At 63.2% G+C, this 12,785-nt stretch overlaps 1 protein-coding gene across 12 annotated transcripts in view; it reads right to left on the bottom strand.

The window, feature by feature from the left end:
• Window positions 1-2,776: 2,776 nt before the first annotated feature.
• Window positions 2,777-12,785, bottom strand: part of FNBP1 (formin binding protein 1) — a 127,028-nt gene continuing 117,019 nt past the window's right edge. For 2 of the 12 annotated variants that reach the window (XM_055130550.1, XM_055130568.1), the window contains 4 exons: window positions 12,062-12,194; window positions 11,372-11,496; window positions 10,500-10,639; window positions 7,618-8,401 (listed from right to left, as the gene is read on the bottom strand). In XM_055130550.1, the coding sequence (XP_054986525.1) occupies window positions 8,223-8,401; window positions 10,500-10,639; window positions 11,372-11,496; window positions 12,062-12,194 (577 nt within the window). In that variant the 3' untranslated portion in view covers window positions 7,618-8,222. Of the gene's footprint in view, window positions 4,719-7,615; window positions 8,402-10,499; window positions 10,640-11,371; window positions 11,497-12,061; window positions 12,195-12,785 lie in introns of those variants that run through there. The other 10 variants (XM_055130523.1, XM_055130543.1, XM_055130558.1 and 7 more) reach the window with 8 other exon arrangements.

Here is a 12,785-nt window from a genome sequence, read left to right as displayed (position 1 = left end):
GTGCTGTCGTGTTGGGGAGCATGGGCGGGACCCCCAAATCTGTGCTCACTCAGCCGCCCCTCGCGCCAGCGCCCGCGCAGCCAACCCTGCCCCGCCTCCGGGCCGGCCCTCCCCGGCCTCCAGGGCTGCGTGCCTGGCAGGGACCCCAGGGTTTGGCCTGGTCGTATCCTTTGGACTTGGGTGGAGGTGGATACCCTCCCCCACCTCCATACTGCCCCCTTGGGGTCTCCTGGCTGTCCCCGCGAAGGCACCCCACTTCTCCCTGTAGTTCCCCAAATGCATCTGAGCCCCCCCGAATATGGCCTGTGGGGCTCTGCACCCCCTCTCTTTCCCACACTGAGTTTTGACTCTGATTCCTGGAAGGTTCGAGAAATACAGGAAGGGACCAACACACCCTCTCGGTGTTTCCCTCACAGGGCGGGGAGAGGGGGGCTGGGGCCCCGGAGCACCACCAGGGGTGACCCCCAAACAGCACACAAAAAAAATGCAAACATTTCCTCCAGGTGGCCCCGAGAAACCCCCTCCCCCACCCCGCCCCCGCTGGGGCGGCTGCAGGCCCCTTCCCGGGTGTCGGCTCCTGTCTCAGAGGCTCCCGGGAGGGCCTAGGCCTTGCCTGTGGCCGGGCACAGACCCCATGTGGTCTCTGAGCTCTTCTGAGAGTGCTCCCTGGCCAGGAGGCGGCCCTGGGCACTGCTGGGTGTGCCGCTCTCCCCCCAGACAAAACGGGCCGAGCCACAGGACAGTGGGGAGGGCAGTTGCCTTGCACTTAGCTGACCCGGGTTCACTCCCCGGCACCCTGTATGGTCCCTAAGCCCACCAGGAGTGAGCCACGCGTGCAGAGCCAGGAGTAACCCTGAGCACCGCTGGGTGTCGCCCCCAAAACCAACAAAAAACCCAAACTGCTCCCAAAACGAAACAAAACTCCATTTGAAGATGCAGCCCCCAGGAAATGACACTGTCCTCAGCCGTTGGGGCCGCGCGTCTGAGAGGGAGAGAACGGGGAACCGGGCAGAGGGGACTCGGAGAGGAGGCACCAAGCACGGCCACATGCCCGCAGAATGTTCTGGAAACTGCCGAGGAGGCGGGTACAGTTGACTGCAGCAGGGACACAGGTGAAGGGGTGCGGCAGCCCCGCCTTCCTCACTGCGCCCGTCCCTGCGGGCTCCCTGTGCTGCTCCTCGGTGACCCCAGCCGGGAGGGGTCACGTCACTGTCCCCGGGTCAGGCTGCAGGACAGGACTTGCCGTCAGGACCCAATGGCGCGTGACATCTTTCGAGGGACAGCTCTGCCCCCGCACGCGCCTGCTGAGGGAGGCAAGCAGAAGCCAGGCGGGAAGGGGTGAGGCACCTCCGGGGGTGACGGGGGGGTGCAGTCGCCCCGAGTCCCGGGCCAGAGAGCCAGCGGGGCTGATCTGCAGCCTCAGCAGCAAACAGCCGGGCTTCCGGACTGTTCTGAGGTCTCCTTCATCGGGAGAGACACCGGGGGACGCTGTTTGCCTTCACGCTGCCAGCCTGGGTTCGACTCTCTGCCACCCCACATGGTCCCCCAAACTGCAGATGTGACCCCTGAGCACAGAGCCAGGATGAACCAGGTGTGGCCCCAGAGCGAGAGGGAAACAAACACAAAGCCACGCAGGAGGTGTGTGCGGTCAGCGACGGAGCATGCGCTCTGCGTGCCTGGGCCCTGGCCTTGGGCCCCGGAACTGCCAATAAAGAGACGGGGTCCGGGCTGGAGCGATAGCACAGCGGGTAGGGCGTTTGCCTTGCATGCGGACAACCCGGGTTCAAATCCCAGCATCCCATAGGTAATTCCTGAGTGCATGAGCCAGGAGTGACCCCTGTGCATTGCCGGGTGTGATCCAAAAAGAAAAACAAAAGAGATGGGGTCCTGCGGGGGCCCCCGGGCCCTGGCCACAGGGCAGGGCCCCGAGCCACCCCTCCTGGTGGGTCTCTGGTCTTGTGTACTGACCTGTGCGTCCACGAGGGGGCGCACCCCACCAGGGCAGGGGCGGCAGGTGGCAGCTGGGAGGGCTGGCCGGGAGCCTGGGTGGGGATGCCCGAGCCTGACCCGGCCTGACCGACCGGCTTGAGAGTCAGCCCCGCGCCTCAGGCAGACTCAGAAAGGGTCAAGCGCCGCCTGGAGGCTTTGCTCGGCCCCCGTCTCCCCGGGGGCCGCAGCCCACAGCCAGGAAACGGGCTCAGAGAGGCCGGGCCGCCTCGCCCCGACCAGCCTCTCGACACTGGGCTCATCGCTGGCCGAAGCTCCTGGGAAGGTTCCAGAACCTTCTGGCTCTCATGCAGAGGCAGCTTGGTGCTCCCAGAAATATTAGCCAAGCCCAGGAGGATGCCGGAAATCATCTCTCTAGAGTGACCGCTCCCTGCCAGCCTGGGCAGGTCTGATCCGGGCCCTGTTGCATGATGGGAAACGTGACTTGTCCACCGTTGGCAGGGTGCCAACCCCCACCTCCGGCAGCCAGCACCCCTTTTGTGAGAGAGGGCCTGTCCCCCTGTGGCCACAGCCCTTTCCCGGAGGACACTGAGCCCCCGGTAGCTCAGCCCCCACACCCGAGGGGGCCCTGGCAGACCCCAGCTTGGGAGAGGGGCAAGGTTTTCAGCATCACAGATGCAAGCGGGGCCCCTCCTCCTGAAACCCTCCCCTCTGCGCTGTGACCCCCTCCCCGCCCCCCGCACAGAGCTGGGTGGTGGGGTGACAGGGTCCAGCCCCCGCTGCCTGGCCCAGAGAAAACTGTCCCACAGAGGAGGCGGGGAGCCATGCCGGAAGTTACCACTTTTATTTACTGTGTAGAGGGTGAACAGTTACGAGGCCTCGCACCCGCGCCTGCCCAGGGAAGCGCTTGATTTGGTTTGGTTCCTTCTCCGGAGACCCCACAGGCCGTCCGGGGCGGTGGCCACGGGGGATGCCCCTGAAGCTGAGAGTGAGGCGAGGCACTGGCCCTCCGGGGCCCGGGACCAGGCGGGGCCGCCGTGGTCCTGCCCGCACCGTCCCCCGTCCAAAGCCCCCAGAGTGGGGTACTGAGCCCACTTTGCCTCAGAGGCTCCCCGGGCCGGCCCTGCTGTCCATCCTGGCTCTCCCGACACCAGAATGTCTGACGCCATCAGCAGCCAGGGCGTCAGGAGGGCTCTGGGGAGACGCGTTTCTACTCTGGGGAAGCCGTCCTGAGCCTCGGCGGGGAGCCAGTGGGCAGCCCTGGGCTCCGGGCCCTCGCAGCGTAACTCAGCATCTCACGGACGCCGTGGCTGGTGGGGGTGGGGGGCGCAGGCTGCAAACGCCTCAGTTCTGTTCAGGACGAAGGTGGCCCAGGGCAGGAGGCGCGGGGGGCCGGAGGGCACAAGCATAGTGGACATGGGAGTCTACACCCGGGAGGCAGACCGCTGGATCCACCCTTCCCCTACCTGGTGAGAAATGAACCTATCCCGGATGGAAGACGAAATGTGCGTGCAACACGGGGCTGGCCACGGACGCGACGGAAACACAGAGGCTGCTGGAAGCCCACCCCCCCACCCCCCAGTGGGCACGGGGCGCCCCGGGGCCATTCCCGGCTCCAGCCTGTCTTCTTTGGAGAGTGAGAGGCCAGTGGAGGCAGGGCGCTCCGTCCCCGATTCGGGTCCAGCTTCAGGGGCGGAAGAGGACGGTCCCCAGCTCTCGCCCCCCCCCAGAGCCCCTTCCTCCCGACTGTCGCTGGTGGGTTGGTGGAACTGACCCGGAGGACAGTGGCACTGGGTACCTGGGTTTGCCGAAAAACCATCCTACTCCCCTGAACGAAGGCCTGGCCCACCCCAGGGCCCCTCACCCCCAGGCGGCTTCCTTCTGGGCATCATGAATGTGGCGAGGCTCAGGTAGGCGGCCAGTGAGTGACGCCCGACCTCCAGGGGCAGCTGCCCGGGGGTCGTCTCCTGCTGGGCTCCTCGCTGTAAGGCATGGCGGCCGCCTCCAGGGGCCGGGGGTGCACCAGGCCCGTGGGTCTCTGGCGACGGGGGCGCTAAGTGCTACGTGGACAGGAGCCGGGGCAAAGGCTCGCTCCGTCAGGGGCCCGATGGTGGCGCTGGGCCTCTGCTGGACCTCAGGGAAGGTGGACGCAGGGCTGGCCCGGGGGCGGGAAGCGGGTTTGCAGGGAGCCCCTTGCAGGCCCCTGATGACAGGGCCCCCGAAATATGTGCCGGGGGGAGTGCGAGCATGCATGTGTGGGGCGTGAGTGTGCGGGGCACGCGGGCGCCCGCCATGGAGTGTGTGCATGCACGTGTGTGCACGGGCTGGGTGTGGACACGCGGGAACTCAACAAGCGCCCCCCCGTGGGCACCTTCCTGCGGGAAACGGGTCCCCTGAGTGCCTGATCCGTGGGTCCCCCCAGGGGACCAGTGGCGAGTCTCACGAAGGCACAGTGTGATCCGTGGCCGGGCCTGGACACGCCGGGTGGGCGAGGGCCGAGGGAGGGACGCAGGAAGGAGCAGTGGATGCAGCGTGTCCCGCTGTGACCCCGCGGGGGGCCAGGGGTCGGCCCGCGGAGAGGCAGCCCGTGGGGCCCTGGGACATGCTGTCAGGAAGAGCTGGGGGGCTCGGGGTCACTGCACACAGAGGCGCCTCGGCCGCGCCCAGCCTCAGGGGGCACTGCACGGTGGGGCCGGGGCGGGGCAGGGGGACAGGCGGCCGCTTCCAGGGCAGGTCCCCGAGGTCTGGCTCCCGTGACCGCCTTTACGGATCTACAACACAAGAGAGAGAAAGGCGGGTTAGTGGGGGCAGCGGTGGGCGGCCAGGGCGGGGACACCGGGGCACTGGGACGGGAGGAACTTTCACGGTTTCTCTGTGACAGACACGGGCCCTCCAGCCACGGGCCCAGGTCTGGGAAGGCGTCAGCACCCAGGATGCCCCGGGGTGGTGCCTCAGGCCTCCCAGGATGCCTCAGGGCCATGCCGTGGGGCTCCCGGGATACCTGGAGGCCTTCCCAGGCTGCCTGGGGAGATGCCTTAGGGCTTCCCAGATGCCCCAGGGCAATGCCCCAGGCCCTCCCAGAACATTGTGAGCTCCTGGGTCTGCAGCTGCAGAAACAGTGAGACTTGGTGGGAGCAACATGGGTGCCCCAGTGTTGACTGGACATGAAACAGTGAAAGTTCTTCGAGGGCAGGGGGTGGGGGGGTGGGGGGGCAGGAGACAGTCTTGAAGACGCAGGTGCGCAGGGAAGGAGCAGGCGGTCATTGGCAGGAGACAGGGCAGAAAAAATTTTTTTAAAGCATTTGGCTAGGAAATGACCCCATTACTGAAAGAAGAAAGTTAAACATTCGTATTACACAGAACAATTGTCCGGAAGAGGTGAAAAGTCACGTCAAGTACACAACACGGAGGAAAATACGACGTTTATTAGAGAGGCAGATTCGAGGGGAGGGCTAAAGCAGCCAGCCAGAGTCCTTCTGGTGGGGGGAGGGAGGGGGCGGCCACGGGAGCCGTTTGCGCAGAAACTTACTCAGAACCCAAGTGTCTACAATAAAGCCAGGGGCGGAGCAGGGGCTGGGGCCTAGCTACCGGCAGCTCCTTCCGCTGCCCGCGCGGCTACAAACCCCAAAGGCAGCAGAATCACCAATAAAACAAACAGACGAGAGTCAAACGTTAACACGAGGAATTCAAGTGATCCTTTTCGTTTGTGACTGGCGGTATGTACACGCGGGCGGGCGGGGCATGGCGGCATACTCAACAGAAGGCCAGGCGGGCCGCTGGGGGGGCGCTAGTCTAAATATTTTGGTAATATTTAAACAGTTACACGGCAGACACCACGTGCACACACAGGGCGGTATTATTGGAAAAGACCGGGTAACAGGCGTGCGAAGACTCGGGCCGGCCGCGGGGGGGGGGGGCGGCTTCATAAACAAGGCGCGGCCCTCGGCACCCCCGAGTCAAAGCAGCCCCTCTCACACACAAGCGGTACCTCAGCGGCTCAGGGGACGCTGGGAGGAAACCAGAGGGCTGGGCTGGGGCTGGAATTCCCCCGTCCTGGGAAACGGCTCCATCCTCTCTAGCCACGCCCACTTCTCACGGTCAGCAGCGACAGCGCCAGGAACTAGCTGATGCCACCAACCCCCTCTTCCCGAGTCGAATCTGCACAAGGCTGAAAACACACACACACACACACACACACACACACATGCATGCATACACACGCAGATGCACACACACATGCACGCGCACACACACATGCATGCATACACACGCAGATGCACACACACATACACACGCGCACGCACACACACATACACACACAACCGGGGCTCCGGGGGCGGGTCTGCAGGAAGTCGGTCGGTGCCTCCACAGAAGGTGCAGAGTGCCCCTCGCTTAGCTTGTCCGGGAATGGGTCCACACCCGACAGTGGGTCTCGCTTTGGCCTCTCGGGGTCCCTTTCTCTTGGCTCAGCCCTCCCACCCTGTGTTCGGGGGGCCTGTGGATATTTTCTCGGTGGCCCGTGAGCAAGAGGAAGATGCTGGAGGGCTCGGACACCAGAGCGGCCGCCCCCGCCCAGCCCAGCACACTAGGACGGCCAACTTCCACGGACCCAGGCCCGTGCCAGGCCCACGGCTGGGGCCCGGGATGGGGGCAGCGGAGACAGGGGTCTCCCTGGCGGTCACCGGGAGAAACCAGACAGAGGACTTTGGTGGACCGTGGGTCGGAGACGTGAACTTCCGGCTGGAACCCGCAGCGAGCCACTGGGGTCACGAGCCACTGGGGTACGCACGGTGGTCACTGAGGAGTCACTGCCCAGCCAGGGAAGAACTGAGACGGGGAGCTGGTTTCCTGTTTCGCTTTTTCCTTGTTTTTGAGCCACACCTGGCAGTGCTCAGGGCTCATTCCTGGCAGGCTGGGGGGGAGCATACGGGATGCCGGGAATCAAACGCAGAGAGGCCGTGCGCAAGGCAACCGCCACAATCACTGTGTATCGCTCCGGACCCCCATATATGTGTATAGAGATATAGGTATATACATATATGCAGATAGACATACATATCTATTTTTTTTCTCTTTTGGTTTCTGGGCCACACCTGGCAGTACTCAGGGACTGTCTGGGCTCAGTGCTCGGGAGTGACCCCTGGTGGCTCACATGTGGTGTTGGGGATCCAATTGTGAGTGGGGAAAGCGCCTTAATCCCCCCACCCCCCCCAGCCCTGGGAGGAAAGGTCAGGGACTGTCAAAGCCCAATCTCAGTGTCGCCTTCCTCCCCAGGAGCTGTTCCTGCGGTCTGGAATTGGGGAACTGTTGGCAGCGCCCCTCCCCACCTTGGGTTTGCACCCCCACCTACCCATGTGACTAATGACATGCTTTGGCCTGGAAATGGAAAATTCAGTTTGTAGGACAACAATCTCCGCAACGCAGGGGAGAAGCATTTACCGTTCCCAGTACAGTCCATCCGAGAAACATACATTTCACGGCGGAGTCACCACCCCTGGTCCCCCCCCCCCCCCCCCGTAACACTGGAGAAGATTTTTTCTTTTTTTTCCTGGGGAAAAAAACTGGCGTAAAATCTGCAACAATTACGGAGTGAAATACAGGCAGGCGGCGGGGGGGGGGGGGGGGGGGGGGGGGGGGGGGCGGGGAGCACGTTTACACACGGGGTCTCCAAGATCCCAAGGGTGAAAACGAAACAAACCCCAAAACACCCCAGGGCCACCCCAAGCCCCTCGAGGGAGACCATGTGTGCGTGCGCGTTCGTGTGTGTGGTCGTGGTTCCGTTGAGAGCAGCGTGGACCCCCGGCCCGGCCCACTGCACGACCCGGTCAGCTCTCAGCAACCCACAGCTCCCGTGTGTTCCCGAGGTCGGCGACACAGGGTCCCAATTTCTGGGGGGTCGTCGGGGGCCACGCAGGGGGTGCTCTGGGCACCTCTGCAAGAATCTTCTCGACTGTTTACTCAAGAATGAGGGGAGTGGGATGGCCCCAGCCCTGACTTCCTGGTGGTGAATGATGGCGAAACTAAACAAAGTGGCAACAGTTTAATGTATTAAGTCGCAAAATGTAACGAAAGGGTCTAGTTGGGCTTGCAGCCGCCTCCGGGGACCTCATCTTCTCCCCAGCGACAGAGGCTGCCCGCCCTCGCCGCCGCCCCCCACAGGACGGGGGTCTCTGGGAAGGGGGGGGGCCTGGAGCCGCGGCTTGGGCGTCCTCTGCCAGTGCCCGGTGACGCGGCTGTGCGGGACACAGGTTCGGACCGGCTGTTTGTAAGTGGAATTAAATATAGGTCTTAGCACCTTTGCCATTTTTGTCCAAATACACTTCGACGTAGGACGTGGGCACGTAGCCCTCCTCGTCTTCGTTTCTGCGGATGCGGGTCCAGCCGTCGCCTTTGTCCTCCTCGATGACGTAAAGCATCTCCCCTTCGGCCACGGAGATGGTCCCCTCGTTCTGGCCTGGGGACAGATGGCAGGGCGTGAGGCTCCTCCATGAGCGTCCCCCACCGCGCCAGAGCCTTCTCCCCCCCAGGACCCCCGGGTGCGCCCCCTCTTCTCTCCTGGACAGCAGGGGCGTGGGGTTTCTGGGGTGTCCGGCTTCCCCCCACCCCCCTCCTGGAGAAAGTACCCAGAGGCTGCCCTCGGCGCTGTTTCAGCAGCCCCCCGCTCTGTGCAAAAGTTGGGGACCAAGTCTGAGGTGCTCCCCAAAGCCCACGCCCCGGACCCCTCCCTGACTTGTCATCTGAAGATTGGGGGACAGAGCTGGAGGGTGCTGGGAAGGGCAATAAAAGAAATATAAAAAATATAAAACGAAACTGGAATCACTGAACCTCATTCTTTTTTGATTTTGGGCCACACCTGGCAGTGCCCAGGGAGGGGTGAGTCCCAGCTCTGCACTCAGGAATCACGCCCGGTGGTGCTCAGGAGACCCTATGGGATGGGGGTATGAACCTGGGTCAGCCACATGCAAGGCAAGCGCCATAGAAGAGAAAACGTTCATTCAGCCAGGGGGAGGCCCTGCACAGTGTGAGCACAGCCAACGGTGACCTGCCAACAGAGCCCCAGGGCACCGCCCGGTGTGCCGCAAACCACGGGTGGAGAGGAGCCCACTTCTTGCAAGGAGGGGGTGCCGCAGAGCCCAGCCAGAGCCTGAGGGTCTGTGTCCAACCTCGTCCACTAGGCAGCTCCGGGCTGGGCTTCCCTCCACGAGGCTGGCCATGGACGCGGGGCTGCACACAGGCGGGACAGGCGCTGTACCCAGGGCCACACCGGGCCCACCCCGGGCTTGTCTCTCTAACCAGAACCAGTGTCTGCTGTGGCTGCGGTGACAGCACAGCTGGCAGGGCGCCTGCCTTGCCTGGCACCAAATATGGTCTCCCGAGCACTGCCGGGGGACCCCGAACACAGGGGAGGTAAGTCCTCAGCACGGCTGGGGGTGGCCCCCAAACCCGAATCCCAACCAAAGCACCAGCGTCCGATGACCCGCTGGACTCCCTGTGAAGGCAAGGTGCGTCCAAGGGCAGGGCGCGCCCCAGATGACACCACGCCCCACCCCTGGGGGTGCCACACGGAACCCCAATCTCTTCCCCCCTGCCCTGGCTTGCCTGTGTCTAGTGGTGACTCCCCCCGGCACCCGAGGCATCTCAGTTCCAGCCACAGTCCCCCGTGCCCGCAACCCCAGAACATCCACCTCCACCAGGCAGCAGCGAAGTTCCTGAATGAGGTGCTTGCCTTGCACACGGCCGACCCAGGCTCAGTCCCTGGCACCCCATATGGTCCCCTGAGCCCCGCCGGGAGTGACCCCTGAACACAGAGCCAGGAGTAGCGCTTGAGCACTACTGGATGTGGCCCTCAAATCAAAACAAAAAAAAACCCACCACCACCAAGGACCAATCCCCCCACCCCCCAGCATCCCTCCTGCGCCCCCGTCTGGACGATGTGCCCAATAGAGGCTCACTGAGGACTGAATGAGTGGGACCAGCAACTCTCTGGGCCACCAGCTGGTGTGGCGCCCAGCGCTGTATGACCGGATGGGCCGAACACTAAAACATCGCCCGTAATACTTGGAGCAGAACAAGAGTCACCCACAAAGACAGTGCAGACCATCTCCCTGCACGCGGCCGGTGCTGGTTCAATCCCCAGCACTGCACATGGTCCCCCAGGTGTCACCGGCATCCCTCCTGAGCACAGAGCTAGGAGCAACCCCTGATCAGTGTCTGATGGGGTCCAAATAAAACCAATAACCCCCAAATAAAACCAAAAATAAAATTTTAAGTAAAAGAAAACCAGAGAGACCAGAGAGATAGCACAGTGGGGAGGGTGTTTGCCTTGCACGCGGCTGACCCAGGTTCAATCCCTGGCATCCCACAGGGTCCCCTGAGCACTGCCAGGAGTAATTCCTGAGTGCAGGCCTGAGCATCGCGGGCATGACCGAAAATAAATAAATAAATAATGACAAGAAAAGACATTAAAAAAAAACCAAAAAACCAGAAAGCCATCTGATGGAGAATGGCTCTGCGCACCGAGGCTGGGGGTGGGGCTGATGGGGGGGCGTTACCTTCGAAGGTGTAGAGAGCTTTACAGGTGCCGATGGCCGGAAGGGGTTCCTCGTCGTCAAACTCGTCGTCGAACTCCGTGCCCAGCACCTTCACCTCACTCTCCTGACTCTGCTCCTCCGTGTAACTGCCATCGGGGCTGCTCAAGAGAGGCAGACACAGGGCCACTATAGCGCCTGGCCGGCCCCGTCCGGCCCCGCAGGCCCCTCCCAGACAGGCCCCGCCCAAAGGGCGCCCCAATCAGCAGACCCCGCCCACAAGGGCGCCCCAATCAGGCTCCTCGAGCCAGGCCCCGCCCCACAAGGACGCTCCAATCAGTCTCCCCCAACCAGGCCCTGCCCCACAGGGTGCCCGTCAGGCTCCTTGAGCCAGGCCCCGCCCCACAAGGGCGCTCCAGTCTCCCTCAGCCAGGCCCCGCCCAAGGACGGCCAATCAGGCCCCTCCCAGCCAGGCCCCGCCCCCAGAATGGCTCTCAGTCCCAGGTTGTTCCCACCAGGCCCCGCCCCAGAAGGTCGATCCCAATCAGGCCCAGCCCCACCTGCCATGTAAGGCCCCGCCCAAAAGGTCGGTTCAGCCAGGTCCCAACCCGGAAGGTCTCTCCCAGTCAGGCCCCACCCCAGCAGGTCTCTCCCAGTCAGGCCCCGCCCCGCAAGGTCTCTCCCAGTCAGGCCCCGCCCCGCAAGGTCGCTCCCAGTCGGGCCCTGCCCCACCAAGCTCCGCCCCGCCCCGCCCTGCCGACAGCACCGCAGGCCCAGGCCAAGCCCCTGCTTGCAGAGAAGCCTGCAGGGCTGGGGGCGCGGGTGCACGCGGGCGAGGGCCGCAGGCAACTGGGCTGCTCAGGGTGGGTGGGGTGCGCGCCGCGCAGATACGGTACCTCTCCCGGTCCTGCGCGCAGTTGGTGACGGGCGGCGGCGGGGGCTGCGGCTCATACATCCCGCTCTGCCGGCGGGCTTGCTCGCTGCGCGCCGGGAGCCGCCCTTCCACCTCGGCCAGCCAGGCCTGTCAGAGAAGCAGCGTCATGAGCCTTTTTGACAGTGTTTTTGACAGTGTTTTTGACAGTGCTCCCCGTGTCACTGTCAAACCCTCCGCCAGGGCCAGAGGGACAGTGCGGAGATTAAGGCGCTCGCCTTGCATTAGTCCCGCATTAGTCCCCCGAGCACTACCAGGAGTCACTCCTGCGCACAGAGCCAGGATTAGCCCCTGAGCACGCCGGGATGACTCCCAAACCCCAAATCCCCCCAAAAGGACAGAGCACGTGCTTTTGCACATTAGGCCCCCGAATTTGTTCCCCAGGACTACCTGGTCCCTAGAACACTGCACAGTCCCGGGCTGTTGGCCTGCAGCACCCCTGGACAAGGGCAGTCCCCTTTATCGGGGACTGGATATGGCAAGAAATGGCCCCGGGGCTCCCGGGCACTGCTGGGCCCAGCGGGTGCTCCTCGGGTCCGGTTCTGCGCCCAGCTGTCCCTCGACGGAGCCCTGCCCACTGTGGCCTCCTGATGGAGCCACTGGCCGTTTTCCTCCTGGCCAAGCCTCCCCCCCCACCCCGACCCTCTCCCTGTACCTCGAATTTCTGGGACTCCAGCCGCAGTTTCTCGATATTCTGGCTGACTTCCGTGAGTTTGTGGTCCAGACTGGCCGGGTCCCCCATCTGCGGGTTCCTCAGATACACGTCTTTCATTTTCGTGATGGCATCTCTGAAACGGACAGACCAGGGCCCGGTCAGTGACACCCACCGAGGAAGAAGGACAGCAACTGAAGTGCCCGCCCCCCAAAAAAAATAACACAACAGACTTAAAGTGCTTTTGCTGTCTCTCCTGGGGAGGAAAATGAATCTCTTCCCCCGTGTGAAGAATCCGCCCCTTTCTATGCACTCCGGGGGGGGGGGGGCTTTGGGACCCCGCGGTCACCCTCACTTGCTGCTTTGGAAATTTTCTTTCTTTTTGGTTTTATTTTGGGTCACACCCGGAGATGCTCTGGGGTTACTCCTGGCTCTGCACTCAGGAATTACTTCTGGCGGTGCTCCTGGGACCATATGGGATGCCGGGGATCAAATCCAAGCCACTGTGTTGGGCTCCAGCCCTTTAGAAATTTTCTTCTCATTTATTTATTTATTTGGGTCCCACCTGGTGATGCTCAGGGGTTACTCCTGGCTCTGCACTTGGGAATGATGCCTGGCAGTTCTCGGGGGACCCATGGGATGCTGAGGTCAAACCTGGGTCGGCCTCGTGCAGGGCAAACACCCTACCAGCTGTACTATCACTCTGGCCCCTGGAAAATTTCTTTTC

This window comes from Sorex araneus, chromosome 1, assembly GCF_027595985.1.
Source record: "Sorex araneus isolate mSorAra2 chromosome 1, mSorAra2.pri, whole genome shotgun sequence".
Classification (NCBI taxonomy): domain Eukaryota; kingdom Metazoa; phylum Chordata; class Mammalia; order Eulipotyphla; family Soricidae; genus Sorex; species Sorex araneus.
Note: the sequence above shows the minus strand (reverse complement) of the source record. Positions and strands in the feature narration are given on the sequence as shown.